Source organism: Sinocyclocheilus grahami, unplaced genomic scaffold (genome assembly GCF_001515645.1).
Source record: "Sinocyclocheilus grahami isolate Dianchi unplaced genomic scaffold, SAMN03320097.WGS_v1.1 scaffold8.1, whole genome shotgun sequence".
In the NCBI taxonomy this organism is placed as follows: domain Eukaryota; kingdom Metazoa; phylum Chordata; class Actinopteri; order Cypriniformes; family Cyprinidae; genus Sinocyclocheilus; species Sinocyclocheilus grahami.
This window is the reverse complement of record NW_015505187.1, coordinates 939,079-961,545: the sequence shown is the minus strand read 5'-3', so window position 1 is coordinate 961,545 and position 22,467 is coordinate 939,079. Positions and strand designations below refer to the sequence as shown.

The 22,467-nt window shown below is 36.2% G+C and overlaps 1 protein-coding gene across 5 annotated transcripts in view; it reads left to right on the top strand.

Annotated features, from left to right (window-relative positions):
• Positions 1-22,467, top strand: part of anks1b (ankyrin repeat and sterile alpha motif domain containing 1B) — a 207,248-nt gene that overhangs the window by 157,623 nt on the left and 27,158 nt on the right. For all 5 annotated transcript variants that reach the window (XM_016278922.1, XM_016278944.1, XM_016278938.1 and 2 more), the window contains exons 15-17: positions 271-377; positions 8,099-8,197; positions 9,798-9,950. In XM_016278922.1, coding sequence (XP_016134408.1) covers positions 271-377; positions 8,099-8,197; positions 9,798-9,950 — 359 coding nt within the window. The remainder of the gene's footprint in view (positions 1-270; positions 378-8,098; positions 8,198-9,797; positions 9,951-22,467) is intronic.

Here is a 22,467-nt window from a genome sequence, read left to right as displayed (position 1 = left end):
TTCTGTTTTCCTCCCTCGCTCAGCTGTTTTCTTAGCATTACTTTCTTCTGTTCCTTGAAATCACTTTCCTACCTCCTTTTTCTCGTTCTTTTTCTGTCTCTCCCGTTTCCACTCGCGCTCTCCGTGGCTTCTTGAGCATGGCGGGTTCATTTGACAGTCACTTTGCACGGAACATGATGTGGCAGTGCCAGCTCTCGCAGCCGGACTGTCGCTGCTACCGGGTGGATGGCTACTCACTTCTCAAACGCCTCCCTCTGCACCCCTTGATAGGCCCCCGCTGCCCCGTCCAGTCCGTGGGACAGTGGCTGGACAACATCGGTCTCGTGCAGTACGAAAACCACCTGCTGTCTAACGGCTTCGACAACGTTCAGTTTATGGTGAGTGTCTCCTTCACACTTCCATCTCTGTCTTTCCCTGCGGCCAGTTTTCTGAGTGTGTCTTTATTTCATTAGTCATAAGTTGCTTGTTGTGGGTGGTGTGGGTTTGCATGTGTACTTGAGTGTTTGTGTCCTCAGGTGAGCTGTTCTGTGATTATGTGAGATGTCCAGTATCTTAATCTGTTGGTCTTCTGTTACATAACACAATATTTTCTTGAATATTGTTACATTTCACATGTGAGTATTGTCTGGCCCTGTATGTTTCCAGTCTGTACTGCCATATCAGCTTTTTGGGAACTTTGGAATGCAAAGAGATTGTTAATTATACGTTTTCATTATAAATATTTGATCTAACATGTCTAGTTTAGACGATTATAGAAGTTTTAGTAACTGGGTGTTCTGTAACAGAGCTAAATTATAGGAAAATAGAAATTGAACAAAAATGTATTATAGAAATAGAGTAAATTATAGAAATTTAAATACATTAAAAATTATATATAATATTGCACATTATTTGTTTCATGATTACCTTTGTGCAGTGCTGCATGGGTACTCATTGATACATTGGATTCCAACACGTGGTAAACGTCACTCCTCTGACAATGCAGAAAACATGTCCACCGTGGGCGTGTTCAGATGCATGAATGCGTTTGCCTGGTTTGTGTTGGTGTGTGTTTGGGGGAGAAAGTGTTGAGGCAATCCATCTTCAACTACCAAAGCAATCATAGTTGTTTAGGAGCACCTGTAGAGATGAAGGGGCAAGTTGGAAGATGTTATTTCTGCGAAGAGTCGATCAATTTATGATTACCAGTAAACTCTTCTGCAGAGAGCGATCACAGTTTTGGTTGAAATGTAGCTCAGAAAGCATAGGTATTTTGTTAGTGCTGGTATAACTGATGGATCAGAATAGTGTATTTAACTGCTTAAGCTGGTCAACAAGCATGGTTGGCCAAAGAATAATAATAATTGCTGGTTGGCCAAATAAATCTTTCTTGTTAAGAAACAATGTTGTTGATCAGCTTATGCTGTTTTTCCACAGGGTAGTGCAATGATGAACTGAAAGTGCACTGAAAACCACACAAGTCGTCATGAGTGACCCATTAACTCATTGTCTAACACTTCTAACACGCACAGTGGTCAGTGTAAAACAAACAGTACTCTGCAAACATTTTTGTATTTTTTATACTAGAAATGCCTTAATGTGCTTAAACCCACATAAATGAGAGTCAAACTTGCATTATTTATTGTTGATATTAAGGCTTGTTTTCAGATAATGTATTCTGAATATTTTATACTCCTTTGGCAAATTGTTTTACTTGTTTTAAGTGTAAATCTAATAGAATTTAGTGGGGAAAATTTGCCAGAGGAGTAAGAAAACCTCATTTTCAAGAATATGTCTAGAATTAAAGGGATAGTTCACCCAAAAACAAAAATTGTCATCATTTAGGTTTGTCATTCCAAACCTGTATGAGTTTCTTTCTTATTTTGAACATAAAAGAAGATATTTTGAAGAATGCTAGTTTCTTTCCCTACTATGGAACTCAGTGGGGACCAACAACTGTTTGGTTCTTCACAATTCTTCAAAATATCTTCTTTTGTGTTCAACATAAGAAAGAAACTCAAACAGGTTTGTAACGACATGAGGGTGAGTAAATGATGACAAAATTTTCATTTTTGGATGAACTACTCCTTTAAGTCAATTAATTAAGTCTAAGATTTGAATACAAGACACAAATACTGATTAAGTGTACAATATTCAGAAACTCCTAAGTGATCTTGCTATTATTACTGTACTTTTAAGATCACTCGTTTCACCCTGCAAGCTTCTAGAACAATGTCTTTGAGTAGATACAGTGACTCAATGCAATCTGTTTAGTTCTCTTGCATTGTTTATAGCTCTACGCTTTTAGACTTCTAATTTATTTGTTGCAGACTGTGGCTCTACCAAAAGACATGATTTCACAACTACTGCTGCTTTGCTTAAAGTATCTGTTGCTTTTCAGAAGGACGCATTTATTCTAAATGACTGTCATAGTGCAGATATCAGTGAGATTCCGTTACTAAAGCAGGTGACGTTTACAGGTGAGCCACAGACTCATGGGAACTGTGGTCCACATGCAGGTATAAACTGCACTGAGCTGATGGGTAATGGAGCTGTGACTAAATCCTATACATTGTGTGACTGAATCGGATGCTCATGCATATGTTTGTGTGTGTAATGAGTCGTTTTGCGAGTGTTTAGTTGCTCATGCTGATTACCCTCCCCCAGCTCTGACCTGCATCCATTCCTGTGGTTGCCGAGGCAACAGCAGAAAGAAAAGAATAGAGTACAGAGTATTTTAGCTATAGAATTTTTTATGAAATCAGTTTCTTTCCCAACTGTTGTCAAGGAAATGGATTACACTGTTTCCACGCAAAGCATTTTTTTAATAGGATGTTAAAAAAACCTCTCGAAGCCAGTGTTGATTTGTCAGCAACCATCGTAGTGCCGACATTGACAGCTTTACCTGCTAGCAATACAAAATACTGAACGTGACCTTATCCAAGAGATACGACAATCAAAACTCTATTTATAAATATGCTCACGGTGGTTCTCAGTAATTAATAATTGCTCACAGTTCTACATTGTTTTCATGCTAAAGTTCCGCTGGATTCACAACAGGTGCATTAGCATAAAATTGTTTTGGTTATAATATTGATGAATCTCAGTTATTCTAAAGGCAGGAATGTGTGTGCCTGCGGTTAGATATTAGTATAATACAAGCCTAACCATCTCCATATAAGGGCTTTCTGCACAACCTCACCTGTACAGGTGCAAACACTCATTGAGAGAAAAATTTCACATATAAGGATTTTTAATTGAATAAATAACTTTTATATAGGCTTAAGCTACACATGATTGTGTTTTAAAAGCTCACATTAGCCAGATGTTTTTTTTTTGTTTTTTGGAAAGAGCTATAATGGGAAGTAAGGCTTATTAATGACATATATACTATTTATACACTGCCATCCAAAAGTTTCAGTTTAGTAAGAGTTTTTAAGGCATTACTAGTTTTATTCAGCAATGATGCATTAAATTGGTCAAACATGACAGTTAAGACATTTACATTGTTAAAAAATCAGAGCTGTCAGTCTATTAAAATTTTGAATCTTAATTAATTACACAATGTGGTGATTAATGATGAATTAATATAATTAATCACATATTAATCACAAATTAAGTTTGGCTGTGAAATTACCCACAAAATATATTTTTAAGCCATTTTTGTGTTATATGAGAAAAGCATGTAATAAAAAAAAAAAAAAGCTTTAGATAGGTTTTTTTTTTTTTTTTTTTGGTGAACTATCGCTTTAATAAGTTATTTTCAGATTTTTTATTAACTATTAAAATGATACTCTGGAAATAAGAAACTAAAACTGCCAGTAGGTGACAGTAAATTAGTCATTCATTTGATTGTTCAAATGGCGGAATTATTTAGTAATTAAGTAAATTCTGTCTTTATGAATGGGCCATTGAATCAGTGGTTCACCTGATTCATTCAAAAGGCGGATTCATTCAGAAATTGTGCGTTGCTCGGACATGCACAACAGTTCTGCTGTGGCTTTAATTGGTAATATTTGTGCTGGCAAAACTGAGCAAAAACAGACAATATTGTGTCTAAAATATAACAGTATTAGGTTCGTATTTATTGAACTGTTGTATAAAATCGATATCACTCGTGCTACTTGGGACAAAAACGGCACTTGTGTGATATTGCACTCATTGCTCGTGTGATATTGCTTAACTAATATATAAGTATGAGACAAAATCTCAAACAGGGGCGTTTTGGCCCCAGTATTTAGAATTTTATGGGCATATAACTGCACTCTAAAGGCTCCTTTACAGGGCAGTTGGGGCAGGTCTTTTTTTGAATAAATGCTGTTCTTTTAAACTTTCTATTCATCAAACAATCTTGAAAAAGCAAAAAGTATCATGCACAACTGTTTTCAACATTGATAATAATGAGAAATGTTTCTCGAGCACCAGATCAGCATGTTGGAATGATTTCTGAAGGATCATGTGACACTGAAGACTGGACTGCTGAAAATTCAGCTATGCCATCACAGGAATAAATTGCATTTTAAGATACATTAAAATGGAAAGCAGTTATTTTAGTTTTAATAATATTTCACAATATTAGTATTGCATTTTTGATCAAATAAAGGCAGCCTTGATGAACATAAGAGACTTCTTTTAAAAACATTAAAAAAATCTTACTGACCCATTGATACTGTGGAAATGCGTGTTAACGAATCCTAAACATTTTTCCAATGCAGTCACTGAAGTCTAAAGGTAGTAGTGAAGTCAGTTTGCTACCTTTTCAGTCTTTTTTACAGAAAAAAATGGCAAATAAGCCTCCCGAACTTTTGTCACATCTGCCATTGGTCAGTCAAACAGATAATCCTGCCCCAAACTCACGGCGTTGGTTGAGTGTTGTCTCTGCACATTAAACTTGGATAAGTGTTTTAAAATGCAAAAAATTGCACCCATCACCTTTAAGTGTTTTAGTCCAGTCAGCAGTTCATTACTATGTAATTTTATGCCTCTAGCAAAAGCATCTCCTCTGAATGAATGGGACATCTGGATGAACCACAAAGACACACATTCCCTTTTTCTCTGGTCTCTGTAGGATGGAGCTTCTGAAAGGCCTTCAGATACAATTAATATTAGATGGAGGTCTGCTGCTTCCTTCTGATGTGTTGGGCTTGTAAAGCTTCTCTGCTTGAATGTTAAAGGGGTGCTATTATGCTTTTTCACTTTAGTTAGTCTGTAATGTTGCTGTTTGAGCATAAAAAAGATCTGCAAAATTACAAAGCTCAAAGTCCAATTCAAAAGGAGATATTTTATTTAACAGAAATCAATTTTCAAAAACTACAACGATCGACTCGTTTGGACTACAATGCATATTTTCCGGGATTTGTGATATTACAAATATCGACGAATGGGACGAGACCTGGTTGAGCTGCACTAGAGAAGGCAACGAGTGTTATCACAATGTCAGAGACACGCTAGTTTTCCCAAGGCAGACGGACGTAGAGTGGTTACAATCATCCGGGTTTAAATCGCGCTCAAATTGATTCGATTTTGACGCAATATTTACACTGAAGCTCGCAGCAGGCGGCTATGGTAAGACCGGGGCATGACATTTCCCGACCAGGCGCCGATCGCTGCCAATCACAACACACACTGGCCCAGCTAACCAATCACAGCACATTTCGTATTTCAGAAGGCGGGCCTTCATTTGATACAGGAACTATTCGAGCTGTTCATGCCAGACTGGGGAGAGGGGTGTTGTAATAATGTAAAATATGTGAATGTGTTTTTCGAACAACCTAGTATGAGAGCCTGTTCTAGTACACCCCCAAAACTAAATCATGACTTTGTAAAAGAGCGTAATAGGACCCCTTTAAAGCAGATATATATTTAAGACAGACTGCAGTGTGTAGTCGCTTGTTCCCTTGGTATTAGGAAGAGTGTGAATACGGCACTGCCCTAAAACATTTAGTTGGAACCAATGTGACATTTTAAAAGTAAAAATTTAAACAGTTCATTCAGTCTGAAAGAGCCAGGCAACATCATTTCCTGAGAGTGAGTTAAGTGCCGGAGAGATGATAGGACTTCAGGACTTCAGGGAGTTTTGAGACGAACAATTTAGCGTCATGGTGCTGGTCATTTATCTTACTCTGAACTTGCTATGAGGATTTGAGATGCTGTTGTTTCGTGAGCTGTTATATCTTTCACCTTCACACTGTTTGAATGATACAACAATCACACTGGGGTATTATTTTGGTAATTTGCATTTTGATACTAAAAGAAATTTGATCAGAATTTTTTTTATGGACACTTAAATTTTAAGTTTTATTGTGTTTTGTTTTGTTGGATTGATGGATTGCTTACACAATTATTTTTGTGGTTTACTAATAATGTTCAGCACATCTGCATTCAGACAGTTACTCACAAGATGCAGATTATTTCTCTTTTTAGGGCTAAACAATGAATGATTGCATTGATTTAAATACATTTAATATTGTTAAACATATTTCATCTAAAATGGTATTATGTTGCCTGCACTTTTGCATTTAAATGCATAATTTATATGCATAAATTAATTCACTGTACCACACTACTCATATTATTTCTGCTGTTTGCGGTATGTATTCTGTGCAAAGTTTCCAAATTGTGAACAATTTGCATAGAATTAAATATTCAAAATGCGATGGACTCAACTTGACCTTTGTATTGCAAATGAACTGGAATTAGCAACTGTAATTTCAATTCAAACATATTTTTCTTGACCCATTATTTGACCAAACTGCTAAGAGTTTAGACGTTTTTACACAAGCTTGGATTAAATGTGTATTAATTTCCAAGATGATAACTTAATGCCGCTTGCTGAATTAAACATGCAGTGTAATGTGACAGCAATGAAGTGTAATACTCTTGCAAACGTTTATCTTTGCATAATGCATACTGTGCTATTTAAAAAAAGAAATAGCAGGCAATATGCAGTGTGCAGCAAGCAGTGTGCTTCCAGCAGGTCTGTGCTGTGACTGATTAGTAATGTCTTGGGACACCTGCAATCAATCTAACTCTACTCGGCATGCCAGTATTCTGGTCTGGATTGTAGTGCTGTGAATGGAGCAGATGCTGGTGCTCAGAAGTGATTTCATCAGCTATATATTATACTTGAGTGGGATCGTCAAGGTTATCCAGCTTTGTGGAGTGATAGACACATCACAGAGTGCATTATCATTATGTCAGCATGTTTTCATTCACCTTATATTTCCATGTGTATCTTTGTGTATGTGTGTTTTGTGTTTTGGTAGATATAGGGAATCACTTGGCGGAAATGAGATACTATTAATCCTATGAGGAAAGCCCGCATGTGTGTGTGTTTGTTAAGAATAGTGTGTTTTTTCAGATCTCTGGCCCTGTTGGATAGGAGGTAGATTGGTCTGATTGGAGTAACTGAAAGGTCATTAAAGGTGAAACCCAGCATGAAACAGCAGTTGCTTAATAGCGCTCTCTGTGTGTGTGTGTGTGTGTTAAAGACAGCATGTGTTTTTTGCACCTGTGCACATCAAGTTGTGGATTGTTGATTTGAATAATGTTTGATGGGCTTGTGGATCTCCTGATTGGGATGCTCATGCGATCTGAAGAGGCCAATTTTTTTAATTAGAGCAAATTGTCTCTTATGCCTTATTTATTGTGTGTCCATGTAAACTAGATGGATTCTGTCCAAGCATTATAATAATAATAATAAATTACCATCCATTTATTATTATTATTATTATTATTATTATTATTTGTTTGATTCTTTTGTTACTGCTTCAACAGGTATAATTTTTGCAGTGAGCCTATTCCAAAGTAGTCCAAATTATTACTACTAATTATTATTAATATCTTATTATTATTTTTTGCTGGGCAATATTGTTTATTATTATGATTATGATTATTATTATTTGTTTGATTCTTTTGTTACTACTTCAACAGGTATCATTGTTCCAGTGAACCTAATTCTAAAGTATTCCAAATTATTACACTATTTTATTTATTTATTTTTGCTGGGCAATATTATTATTATTATTTGTATGCTTTATAACTACTTGAACAGATGTTATTGTTGAACCTTTACAGTAGTACAAATGATTTGATTTGTAATTTTTTTTTTTAACTGTAGGGTAGTAATGTCGTGGAGGACCAGGACCTGCTAGAGATCGGGATTTTAAACTCTGCCCACAGACAGCGACTTCTTCAGGCTATTCGCCTGCTGCCCAGGGTGAGTACAGACATCGGGGACGTCCTAGGGCTCCCACAGGGTGCTTTCAGCTCCAAAAATATCACAAAACAATGTGTTTGGAAGCAAATTTGTAATTAAAACAAAAAAGGATTTTCTTTCTTCCATGAAAAACAATGAATCATTTTGAGCCACAGCAAATAGTAACCAGTGGCTGTGAAGCTCTAAAGATGATATACTCGGGCTTCACTTCTCGCTTATTGCAAATGTAATGGCTCACTCATAAAAGGTTGATAAGTTACGGTCAGGCAATCCTGATGAGAGCATCAATGACTTCAATGACACACAAAGACACTGAACTGAAGAGCACTGTAATGAAATGTAGCCGTACAAAATACGTGCTGATCATTGAAATTCTGCATGTGATACATGTGTGTGTGTCCTGAATTTCATTACAAAATGAGGTTTCATGGTATCCACATTTATCACACACACTTCCCAGGGTGCACCCTCCCCCAAGAATAATCAATGTAAGACCCCCTCTAGAGTAATCCAGCAAAGCTTCTGGCATTGAGTGTGTGCGTATGCGCAGGAGACCCGACATCAAATAAATCTCACTTGTGTCCCAAACAACCTTGCACTCCCTTTCTCCTTCACAATCTCTGAAAGGACACCGCAGAGGGGAGTGGTTGTGTTGTGATAAGATAGAAAGGACACACACACACTAATGTGCAAACCTGCTTTTATTCAAACAGATTTGAAAACCTCAAACATGAGCCGAAAGGGGTGAGTTTAAAGGGATAGTTCAGCCAAAAATGAAAATTCTTTCATCATTTACTCATCCTCAATATGACTTAATTTTTCTGTGGAACACAAAAAACATACTTTGAATAATGTTCTTGTTGCTCTTTTCCAAATTAGAAACGCTAATGTGGATTTGGGCTCCAAAACACCACCCGTAAATGTCTTCTGAAGCCATGTAATAGCATTTTAGGAAGAAAAGATCCAATTAAAGTCACTCACTATAATTATCTATTATATATAATAACTTTTATGCGGCTTTTTTGACATTTTGGAGCTCAATGGACTGGATGTCTATTAAGTTACATTATATGGAAAAGTAGAGGATGACAGAACTTCCATTTTTAAGTTCAAAATTAAAATTATTGCTTTAAAAAGAAGTTGAATTTAAGATTAAGGACAGGAAATGGTATGTGTGTGAGAGCGCGATATGAGGGCTCACTATGAAAAGAGAAAAACTCAACTTTTCATCTGCAGTCAGCGCTTTCAAACTCTGTTTTAGCTGATAGCTTCTCTCTGTCGGCATTTACATTTATGCATTTGGCAGATGCTTTTGTCCTAGGCCTGTGTATTCAGTATATGTTCTTTTATCAGTAAATACGGGAATTATTCCCTAGGAATAAAACACACAATTTTGTTTTGTTAGCTTGTCTGTCTCCTATTTATCGGCTAGACCAGCGCCATATCAGTGTGGACCAGAATGGAAATTCATGCTAGCACTCCAAGCAGGTGTTTCCAGCACAGAATAACAATATTTCCTGTTGCTAGACCTCTTCATTTATAACCCAAACTGTGTCCAGCCTCTGGATTTGTTACTGATGTGGTTGTTTCTATGTTTAAGGTGCGGCCCATTGGTTACGATGGAAATAACCCCACCTCAGTGGCAGAATGGCTGGAGTCTCTGGAGCTGGGAGACTATACCAAGTCTTTCCTCATCAACGGCTACACCTCCATGGAGCTGGTCAAGAAGATCTGGGAGATCGAGCTCATTAATGTAAGTCCTGCTTACTTCACTTCCTGTCTTCTGAAGTTCTGATGAAATCGAGTTCTAAAAGATTCATTTGTGTTTGAATTGTAAGGGTCACAGTCAAGGGAAACCTGGAAATATTAGGAAAATAAAATATAACTGGGGAAATTGTGAATAAATCTTAAATAAAAGTTTTGATAATATACTATACTATAATATAATATAATATTTAATTGTATTCAGTGTAAAATGATTTAAACATATATATATATATATCTTTTATATAAAAAAATATGTGAATGTGTGAACCCTGTATTTATACAGTACACACACACACACGAGTGTTTAGCCATATATTCTGTTATTGTTGTGTTAGTGCTGATGGAATGAGGCTGTCTTTTAAGACAAGATTTGCTAGAGGCCCTTTGAAATGACAACCAGAGGTTGAGACATCATCTTGAATCATTCTGACATCCTATTGGCCGATTTGTCGTAATAGAGTTTTGGTTGGCTCTGAATCTTGCCTGTAATTGTGTTTGTTTGATAAACAATCCTGTCCGATCTGTCTTGCTTTCGACTGCAGTGAAACAATAGATATAATAGTAGCATCTCTGGTATGACACTGAACAGAAGACATTTCAGGATAACTTGATCTGTTTTTGAGCATAGCCTGCATGTTTGGGAAATATTTTAACATAGTAAATATCCGCACACTGTTATTAATGCAACCGATTGAGCTCTCAGGTCTTTATCAGCCAAATAAAGGCATTTTTTACCTGTAATTGAATAGTTATTCCTGCAGCCCATGGAGTTAAACAGAAATAGTGAATGCTTGATGGATGTTTTCCCGTGTTTGATAAAGATAAATGGGATGTTTGATGACAGTGAGATCGCGTAATGTGTTGCTTTAACAGATATGGTGTTAAATGACTCTAATTACAGCCTCACGTATGCTAATTTCACTCACTTTCAGCCGAGGGAGAGAAAGAGAAACCGAAAAAAGGAATGAGCAGATTATATAATAATGTGGGATGTGATTTCTTTAGCTCTCGAAAAAAGTACACACACACCCACTCGCTGTGGAAAGTAATTGGAATGCTGAAGTGGGAATAAACACATGGTTTAGCCACAAGAGGGAGCCAGAGTAAGGAAATTAGTGTTTTTATAGTTTTGAATGAATACGTTTAGCAAAAAATTGTTGTTGGAGGTATTCTGATTGTTTGTGTTTGCAGTTGTGACCATGTGACTGTGGTGAAACACACTATTACAGTATGCCTGTGTGTTTTGTTAACATTGTCATTCCTTCAGGCTCAGTGTTTAATTAGGACACACAACTTTATTAACACTGCTGTTAGCAGAATGTTTGCTAAACACCACTGTACATATAGGAAGTTTAGCATTTTATGATTGTGGTATGGTGAATAAGTACTGAGTTTAAAGGAAGTTCATTCAAAAATGTTGTCAAATCTTTTTTCTCACCCTGTTGTTCAAATCTTGTTTTCAAAGAATTGTTTTTTTTCTGTGGAATGCAAAAAGAGAAGTTTAGAAGAATGTTAATGCTGCTCTTCCATATGATGGAAACTGCAGCTGTCAAGCTCCAAAATGGACACAAAAAATAATTGTACTCTTTATAAGTGTTCTGAAGCCATATGATAAATTTGTGTGATGATAAACTCTCATATCTCATTTGCGTTTCCACAAGTGTTATTTAAAGGGGTCATATGATGCGATTTCAAGTTTTCCTTTCTCTTTGGAGTGTTACAAGCTGATTGTGCATAGATAAGATCCCTGAAGTTGCAAAGACTAAAGTCTCAAAACCAAAGAGATATTCTTTATCAAAGTTAAGACTCTGCCACGCCCCCCTAAAACAGCTCATTCTAACACGCCCCCACATATCTACCTCACTATGTGGAAATATTAGCATAATGCCGCCCAAATGTGCATGCAAAGAAAGAAGGCGTGGTTTCAGTAACCGCAGTTAGTGTTGATTCAGCCATGTCAGGGAGACGCTGTGTGATTCTAGGCGAGAGCAAAAGCACTTTATTTGGCCTTCCGAAAGTAGATGCATTTAGGAATCTTTAAGATCACTTACAACAGAACAGCAATGCATTTTATAGATGACCGTTTCGTGAACCTAGGAGAGGAAGTAATTCTGACTTTGCTATGACAATCTGGCGCTTCTGAATCAGCTACTGTAAGTATGTTTTGTTATTATTTTAAGTATTTGCTATTGACTGTTCAAATGCAGAGTTTTGCGCATCGTGTATGTGTGTGTGTGTGTGTGTGTGTGTGTGTGCTGTGTGTGAGAGAGAGAGAGCAGAGAGACCAGCTTCATCACTGTGTCTGTCACGCAACTCTATTCCCCTTTCGGGCTCTGTCTTTAAATTTATTTTGAAAGATGAAGCTTGCGATTATGGTAAGGGGCGTTACATTTCCGACGAGTGCTTGCGGTGTTAGGCCAATCACAATGCACTGGGTCAGCTGGCCAATCAGAGCAGACTGCGCTTGTCGGAAGGAGGGACTTTGGTGAAAACGAAGCGTTTGAGAGAGGCGGGGCATAGAGGACTTACAATAATGTACAGTATTTGAAAAATAATGTGTTTTTTTAACATTAAAACATGTCAACATATTCTGTAACACCAAATACACAAAATAATGATCTTTAAAAAAGCATCATATGACCCCTTTAAAACTATTAAAAATTATTTTCATTAACCCTCTGGGGTCGAAGCAGCCCGCACCGTTGAGGTCTCTCTCATTTTTTCTATATAAATGTAATTATAATATAAATATTGGGGAAAAAACTAATAAAAATGACAAAAGCACTTAACAAAATCACTAAAACTTACAACTTAGCTACAAATACTCTGTCATTTTTGATCGTACAAATATGAATAAGGCATCGTTTGAAACGGCAAAGGGTCTAGTGTTATTTGTGTATAGTCATAATAACAAAACAACATTTTTTTCACTAACAATACATAAACGTTGTTTTCTCTGCTCACATATTATTGTAAGACAAATTGTGCCATTGATATGTTTTTAAGATGCTGAAAAAAACATCAAATGTCAGGGCATGCCAAAACTTCTCCTGGGCCCCAAAACACCCTCTGACCCCAGAGGGTTAATTGAACTAAAGATGACAAAATAAAATATGTGACCCTGGAACACAAAACCATTTATACATCTTTGGAAAGCTGAGTAAAAAAGCTTTCCATTGATGTATGGTTTGTTAGGATAGGACAATATTTGGCCGATATACAACTATTTGAAAATCTGGAATCTGGGGGTGCAAAAAAATCTAAATATTGAGGAAAATCGCCTTTAAAGTTGTCCAAATGAAGTTCTTGGCAGTGCATATTACTAATCAAAATTTTGGTTTTGATATATTTACGGTAGGACATTTACAAAATATCTTCATGGAACATGATCTTTACTTAATATCCTAATGATTTTTGGCATAAAGGAAATACAGTGGGGAAAAAAGTATTTAGTCAGCCACCAATGATCATTTTGACCTATGCAATGTATTGTTGGCTATTGCTACAAATATACCCGTGCTACTTATGACTGCTTTTGTGGTCCAGGGTCACATATAAATATTAAGTAAAAAAAAAAAAAGTCTTAAGTACTAAAATATAAAAATATATTAAAAACGAATAAAAATGACAAAAGCACATAACTAAATCACTAAACCTTACAACTTTAAATGAAACTTTAAATTGTTTTTGAAAGTCATACAGGTTTACAATGACATTGACATGTGGGTGAGTAAATTAAGACAAAATAATTATTATTGCATGAAAAACTATCCCTTTAACACAAGCTCAGACTATTTGAAAAGAGCGAAAAAGCAGGTGGATATGCACAGAACGATCTTCTTTGACATTTTGTGTGTGTGTGAGTAGTTGAGCTGTTCACGGAATGGGACATTCTGAACTTCCCCTAATGAGCCTCGCTTCAGACAGATCACAGAGCGCCTCTGTCTCCCGGGTCGCTGTCCTGAACTCTCTGCTGTAAATGAGTCTGAGAGAGACTCTCAGAGTGAAAGAGAAGACACTTTATGCAGTGTAGTACACAGCAGTGCTCTCGTCTGAAGCCAAGAAGAGGAAGGGGGAGAAAGTCACTGAGGGAGACAGGACAGAATACTGCCTTGTTTTCAGGTTTCCTAGAGAATGTCATCCTTAAAATGAAACATGGTGACTGATAGCACAGCACTAGCAGTTTGGTTCAGAGATCGAGAAATGACCGTGTGAAGAGAGAAAGAGGGCAATGGGAGAGAGAAATAGCATCTGTGGACGGAGCCAGATTAAATCAGCTCATAAACGCTCAGGGCAACGGATGCCAGGGCTGCTGGACGAGACAGTGACGAGACGTGTGTTATTGCTGTTCACAAACACAATTACACAAGCACTCTGTGGCTTAATATGGTCAAAGTTCATTTTATACCAAATTATGCACCTAATAAGTTTTTATGCTCATCATCAAGGCTGCATTTATTTGAAAAGAAAACAGGATTATCATGAAATATTCGTGCAATTTAAACTGTTTTAATATATTTTAAATGTTATTTATTCCTTTAATGGCAAATCTGAATTTTCAGTCCTTGAAGTCATGTTGTCACATGAACCTTCAGAACTTTCTAATATGCTAATTTTTTTGCTTGTGAAACATTTCTTATCACCACCAGTGTTGAAAACAGTTGTGCTACTTAATATTTTAGTAATATTTTTTTTTCAGGATTCTTTGATGAATAGAAAGTTCAAAAGAATAGCATTTATTTAAAATAGAAATCTTTTGTACCATTAATGTCTTTACTCTTACTTTTGAACAATTAAATGCAACCTTGCTGAATAAAAGTATTTAATTTCATTAAAAAAAATCAATCTTACTAACCCCAAACTTTTGAGTGTACTAAATGTCTATGTATAATGTCACTATATATATCTAATATTACAGTATTTGTCATATCACTATATGTTTATTTGCTTACTGTCTCTCATATGTCACTGCTGCTTGATTCTATTCATAGAGAATAAAATTTGAATCAAGGCAAGCCCACTTGATGATCCAATATGTCACCTGAATCAGGTTGATCTCGCAATTGGATCGACTGAGACCAGTCCATTATTCATTTTATTCCAAAATCCCACCTCTCGGCCTGTTCTTTATGGATGTGTTGAATGTTTGCAGTTGTTTCTCAAGCTGTAATACACCTTCTGTTCACTAGGTGGCTCTATTGCTCTTTTTTGGGCCAGTGAACTAATTCAAGATGTACAAATTCTAAATTAAAATATTGGTATGATAAAGAATGTTTACTTTGCCTAGGTATTGATAATATTATATATAAATATGATATGCACTAAATATATCAATACTGTAAAAGTATCTGTTATTTGGTTATTTGAATTTGCAAGTTATTTGGGACACATTACATAATATTACAGTCAGGATGAGTAAACTGTAATGTTTTCTTATTCTAAGCACGCATTTATTTTTACACGGACCTGGCATGAATTATATTAGCTTTCAGCTGGCAGAAATGACAATTAAATTTTTTTCTCAGTTTACACGTAAAAAATTTGGAAAAACAGGCCGGTCGGTGACTTGTGAGTAGGGCTAGTTTCATTGTGAAATTAAGAAACAACATAATTAAGACCGTATTTTGATTCTGAACAGTTCTGACCCGAAGGACAAGCAGAGTAACTAAGTGTGAGCAAGCAGAGACACTGACTTAAAGCAAACAGCCTCTTTAAACAAAGGCAGCTGATGTCAGTCCAAAGCTTTGGTGTTTGTATGTTTCTTGTATGTCTCAACAGTGTCATTCCATGCATGTAAGAGCCTGTTTATGAGTGTGTATACAGCACATTAGTGAGTGGTAGACTTGCGTGTGTGTGTGTCCGGCCTCAGGGTTACCACAGGCATTTATCTGATAATATTCATAACAGAGCTCAACATGTCTGCATTCTCAAGCAGCTCAGTGATTGCTCTCTCACACACATACAAACATGACCATCACCGTAAAAAAGAAAATCTTTCATGAAAATGGACTTGTGAATGGATTTTCATTTTTTCCCATTTTCATTTCATTTATATATATATATATATACTGTATATATACATATGTATGTATGTTTTTTTTTTTTACATTTTAAAGAACTTTCTTATGCTCATCAAGGATGTATATATTTACATAATATTCTGAAATATTATTGGAATTTTAAAATAACATTTTATATTGTAATATACTTTAAAATGTCATTTATTTCTGTGACGTAAAGCTGAGTTTTCAGCATCATTACTCCAGTCTTCAGTGTCACATGATCCTTCAGAAATCATTCTAATATGCTGATTTATAATCAATGTTGGAAACAGTGCTGCTTAATATTTTTTCAGACCTGTGATACTTTTTTTCAGGATTCTTTGATAAATAAAAAGTTAAAAAGAACAGTGTTTATTCAAAATAGAAATTTTGTGTTACAACATACACTACTATTCAAAAGTTTTAGGGTCAGTACATTTTTTCTTTCTTTTGTTTTTTATAGAAATTAATACTTTTATTCAGCAAGGATGTGTTATATGGATAAAAAGTGATAGTCAAGGGCAGGCTTATATTGTTAGAAAAGATTTCTAATTTGAATAAATGCTGTTCTTTTCAACTTTTTATTCAAAGAATCAAATAAAAAAAAATGTCACATGTTCCAAAAAAATATTAAACCGCACAACAGTTTCAACACTGATAATAAATCAGCATATTAGAATGATTTCTGAAGGATCGTGTGACTCAAGACTGGAGTAATGGCTGCTGAAAATTCAGTGCTGTGTCACAGAAACAAATTATATTTTAAAGTATATTAAAATAGGAAACCGATATTAGAAATTGCAATAATATTTTACAATATTATTGTTTTTCTGTATTTTTGATCAAATAAATACAGCCTTGATGAGCATAATAGACTCCATTAAAAAAACATTAAAAATCGTACTGATCCCAAACTTTTGAACGGCAGTCTATCTAATGCATATCTATTGAGCTATATAAAATGTTTTTTTTATTTATTATATTTCATTTATTAATATTAACATATTAATTTTACTTTTCTCACATGCATATTCATACGTTACATTCATTATTTCATATTAATTGATTTTTAATGACTTTATCACTTAGATGTAGATTGAACATCATGAGCTTAAGCTCCAAATGAAATGCGTCCAAACCAGTCTGGAATAGTTTTAAACCAAATGGATCATTTGGCCGCCCATGGCGGCGCGGTCACAAGCCTGTGGCTTTTTAAAGCACGCTCATATTACGATAAAGCTATTTTGATTGTTTGTTTTTTTTATCCAAAAAATGTCTGGTTTGAGCCGGGGTGGTTTTCTGTTGGACCTTGAATAAGGTCAGTCTCCATCAGTTTACGTGAATGGTTCTGGATACAAGAAAGAAACAAGTAAAGTGCTTAAAATGGCATTTTACGGCTTGTACGGTCTGTATTTTTAGCGCAGCTCTGATTGTTACCATTGCGTTTAATGTATTTAAATAGCGCTTGCTCTCACTTGTCACATGCTGTGCCAAGTTGTGTTTCTCGGCAGCCGCTGGTTTATGTTTGCCGTGCTCGGGGCCGTGTTGGTAGGCGGTCAGAAGTCATTTATCTCGTAATAATAGTTTAGCTCGGTTTTTTGACAACTGTTACCCGGTTGCCATGACTGCTGGCAGTAGTTACCATAGAGACAGCTTGCTTGAAGTACGAATGATTCAAAACTGACGCGTTTGTGTGTGAGTAAGTGTGTAAGGGCAAAAAGAACAGTGTTTATTCAAAATAGAAATTTTGTGTTACAACATACACTACTATTCAAAAGTTTTAGGGTCAGTACATTTTTTCTTTCTTTTGTTTTTTATAGAAATTAATACTTTTATTCAGCAAGGATGTGTTATATGGATAAAAAGTGATAGTCAAGGGCAGGCTTATATTGTTAGAAAAGATTTCTAATTTGAATAAATGCTGTTCTTTTCAACTTTTTATTCAAAGAATCAAATAAAAAAAAATGTCACATGTTCCAAAAAAATATTAAACCGCACAACAGTTTCAACACTGATAATAAATCAGCATATTAGAATGATTTCTGAAGGATCGTGTGACTCAAGACTGGAGTAATGGCTGCTGAAAATTCAGTGCTGTGTCACAGAAACAAATTATATTTTAAAGTATATTAAAATAGGAAACCGATATTAGAAATTGCAATAATATTTTACAATATTATTGTTTTTCTGTATTTTTGATCAAATAAATACAGCCTTGATGAGCATAATAGACTCCATTAAAAAAACATTAAAAATCGTACTGATCCCAAACTTTTGAACGGCAGTCTATCTAATGCATATCTATTGAGCTATATAAAATGTTTTTTTTATTTATTATATTTCATTTATTAATATTAACATATTAATTTTACTTTTCTCACATGCATATTCATACGTTACATTCATTATTTCATATTAATTGATTTTTAATGACTTTATCACTTAGATGTAGATTGAACATCATGAGCTTAAGCTCCAAATGAAATGCGTCCAAACCAGTCTGGAATAGTTTTAAACCAAATGGATCATTTGGCCGCCCATGGCGGCGCGGTCACAAGCCTGTGGCTTTTTAAAGCACGCTCATATTACGATAAAGCTATTTTGATTGTTTGTTTTTTTTATCCAAAAAATGTCTGGTTTGAGCCGGGGTGGTTTTCTGTTGGACCTTGAATAAGGTCAGTCTCCATCAGTTTACGTGAATGGTTCTGGATACAAGAAAGAAACAAGTAAAGTGCTTAAAATGGCATTTTACGGCTTGTACGGTCTGTATTTTTAGCGCAGCTCTGATTGTTACCATTGCGTTTAATGTATTTAAATAGCGCTTGCTCTCACTTGTCACATGCTGTGCCAAGTTGTGTTTCTCGGCAGCCGCTGGTTTATGTTTGCCGTGCTCGGGGCCGTGTTGGTAGGCGGTCAGAAGTCATTTATCTCGTAATAATAGTTTAGCTCGGTTTTTTGACAACTGTTACCCGGTTGCCATGACTGCTGGCAGTAGTTACCATAGAGACAGCTTGCTTGAAGTACGAATGATTCAAAACTGACGCGTTTGTGTGTGAGTAAGTGTGTAAGGGCATGTGTCCTTTAAGTGTGCGTGGTCCGACACTTATGATTCTCAGACTCTGTGTATGTGTGTGTGTTATAATGCGTTTCCTTGTCCTTTGTGTTGCATTCCTGTTTTCATTACTTCCTGTCACCTCTCCAAATGCACAGATTGCAAATTGTCTTTTCTTACACTAGCAGATGGCTACTGCCTTCGTTAACGCAGCAGGCCCATCAAACACACACACACACACACACACGGTATCCCCGTTTTTTTCTGTCTGTCTGTTCTTTTCTTTTGGCACCTGTATTACACTCCCTCACACCTCAACGATGATAAAACATTTGCTTTAATACCAGAAGACACATTGAGGGCTGTTCTGTATATGTAAGTGTGTGTGTGTTTTATATGCACGAGTGTGGGTGGGTAGGCCTGTGGGTTCATGTGTTGAATTGACGCATACTGACACACACTTTTTGGCCCGTGACCATGCAAGTGTTGTTCTCGTGGTGGGGGTGAGTAAAGATCCTGCTGATGGATATCAAGATGATCCAGTGGCCCCTCACGCCCCAGCGGCCCGTGAGAGGCCTGTTTCTTAAGGACGGCCACCAAACACCCTCATAAAAATAGATTAAGCGTGACGTTAATGGCGGAGGCTTAGGTTTCAAACAGTAAAATTTATTTATTACACGGCTCACTGGAATACTGGGTTCTGATTGGTGTTTTTGCTGTCAGATATTTTTGTGTAATGATCACCGAACTGTATAATTAACCATTGTCCAAGACAACTGTTGTTGTTTTTTTAGCCATGTAATAAGTGTATTCGTTTTGCGTTAAAACTGTTTTTGATTTATTACCTGATTTATTTCGTGATAATGACTGGGTGACTTTATACTTTACACTACTGCTCAAAAGGTTAGTAAGATTTTGAAAGATGTCTCTTATGCTCACTAAAGTTGTATTTACTTGATCAAAAATATAGTAAAACATTTGTAACATTCTAAAATATAGAAAATAATTTTAAAATGTAATTTATTCCTGTGATCAGTACTCCAGTCCTTAGGGTCACATGATCCTTCAGAAATCTTTCTAAAATGCTGATTGTGTACTCAATAAATATTTCTTATTATAATCAGTGTTGAAAACAATTGTGCTGCTTAATATTGTTGTGGAAACCAGTGTTTTTCAGGATTCTTTGGTAGTCTTCATTTCTTGCAAAATAAAAAATATTACTGATCCAAAACTTTTGAATGGTAGTAAATATTTGCCACATATGTGTAGGTACATAATTTGTGCATACACTCTCACAGCCTGTAATGAAACAAAAAATTTATATAAATTTGTTTCACACTTTTAGCGGATACCTTCAATCTTGGGTAAAAATTCAGCATGCTTCAAGCTGATGTACTATATTAATACTTTTTTAAGTTTTGGCCAATAACCAGTAAATATCCAATATGAACATTTATGTTGTCCAAAAAAGAAATACAACGCATTATAACTATAAACTGAAGTAAATGTAGCCAACACAACATTAAAATATACAGTATAGAAACATGAATAGTCATTTAAAATTTGCTAAAGATTACATTTAACAGACTTTTTAATTATTAGTGTTTTATAGATTAACTTAAGCAGATGTATTCTAAGCAAAGAGATCTTGATAAAATAGTGGAAATTAGTTTGAGCACTGTCTAAATATTGGAAAATGAGAATGAGCATTAAATAGTGTTTGATTGATACCAATAGATAATGACACAAAACTCTAATATTGGCCGATAACCAATAACTACAGAAACATTGTGAATGCACATTTTGATGCGAATATTTTTTGTGCTAGTGAGTCAAGTAAGGAGTGCTGCTGCAGAATCTATTTCTGTCAGGCGTCTTTATATAACCTACAGTACATGTACATACATGTATATCCCTCACACATTTTGAATGTCGAGAGCCATAACTGCCATGTTGGTGTATGTCTACCAGCCTTAAGGTGTAAGACAGACCATAAGCCAATTGAATTAAGGCTATTTCCCGCTGCCCCAACAAACAACAACTTCAACGCTGGATCAGCTTGTTAATCCTGTTTGTGTTTGTTGGATGACAGTCATGTTTCCCAACAGCCAACTCTGAAATGTTGTCAGCTGGGCTTAAGATGTTTTAAACAAGGTACAAATGAGACCAGGATGAATGTATCGCAATCTCACTGCAGTGTGCGGCAGCTGAGCTCTGGAACTCACGAGAGAAAAAGAGAGAGAGAGGGAGGGGAAAGAGATACGAGAGAGTGAGGCGGAGAAAGCAGAGAGTGAGTTAAGGACGTTCAGTCTCACACAAGCGCTGCTTCACGAGCCGAGGAAACGGTCACCTGCACTGCACTCCTGCTACGGCACGCGAACGCGGCGGCTCCTCGCTGGATGGGAGCAGGGTATCCATAGTAACTAGGCGGAGAGTGCAAGTGAGGAGCGGGAGGAGGAGGGTGACGTGTTCAGACACAGAGCATTGCTGCTGGAGTACAAACCTCTGCCGTTTGATAGCGTGAAGAGACTGGAGAGTGAAAAACACCTTCATTCTCGTAGAAATATGCATGTATGTTTGAGCTTTTATGCTCTATAGGAGAGCCAGAGAGTTGAGGCGGCTTGTCAAAGCAGGTCAGGACCCTCGCAAGGGCTCTTGGATGTTTGGGGACGGAGGACTTGGCTGTACGGATGAGCGGCCAAACTCTGGGTAAGTCACTGGCACTAGAGGAAGAGTGAAGCAGAAGGTGGATTGTGCTGCCTCTAGTTGTTTTTTAGATTAATGCACTGTTAAAGCTTTTGTTCTCCACTTGCTGCAGTACCAGCCGCTGTTTCCTGCTTTTTCACTTGCTTTTTCTGCTAAACATTTGCTGTTGCCTTTATGTGTCTGTCAGTGAGTGAACCGTCATCCCCAGCTACTTTGCACCATACTGTAGTTGCTTTATTACTTTGGTGATTTTACGCATCACGCTCGATTATACGCTGTTCGGTTCATGTGATCTGCGTATGTGCACATGCAGTGGTGTATGCATTAGTTTGAGTTTGTGTACGTGGTTGGTTGACATTTCAAATAGTTTTGGACAGAACATTGCTTTTCATACCGCAGGACATGTCGGGTTCCCAGGATAATTGTTTTTTGAATTATCATGCATTCAGCTTTTTTTTTTACATTAATTGAGCTACATGGAATATTTGTATTGTAACAAAAAAAAAATTATTTGTCACACTAAAGGAACATTTAAAATAAAATAGTCAAGGGAAATTTTTTTTATTTGTATTACATCGTAACCATACAGTGCCCGTTATTGAGCGATATTCAATTTTTTTATTTGTTTGTCACATTTTTCACATTTCAGTTTTTTTCATCAACCGATATTGAAAATGTTATTGTGCATGCTAATTTTGCCGGAT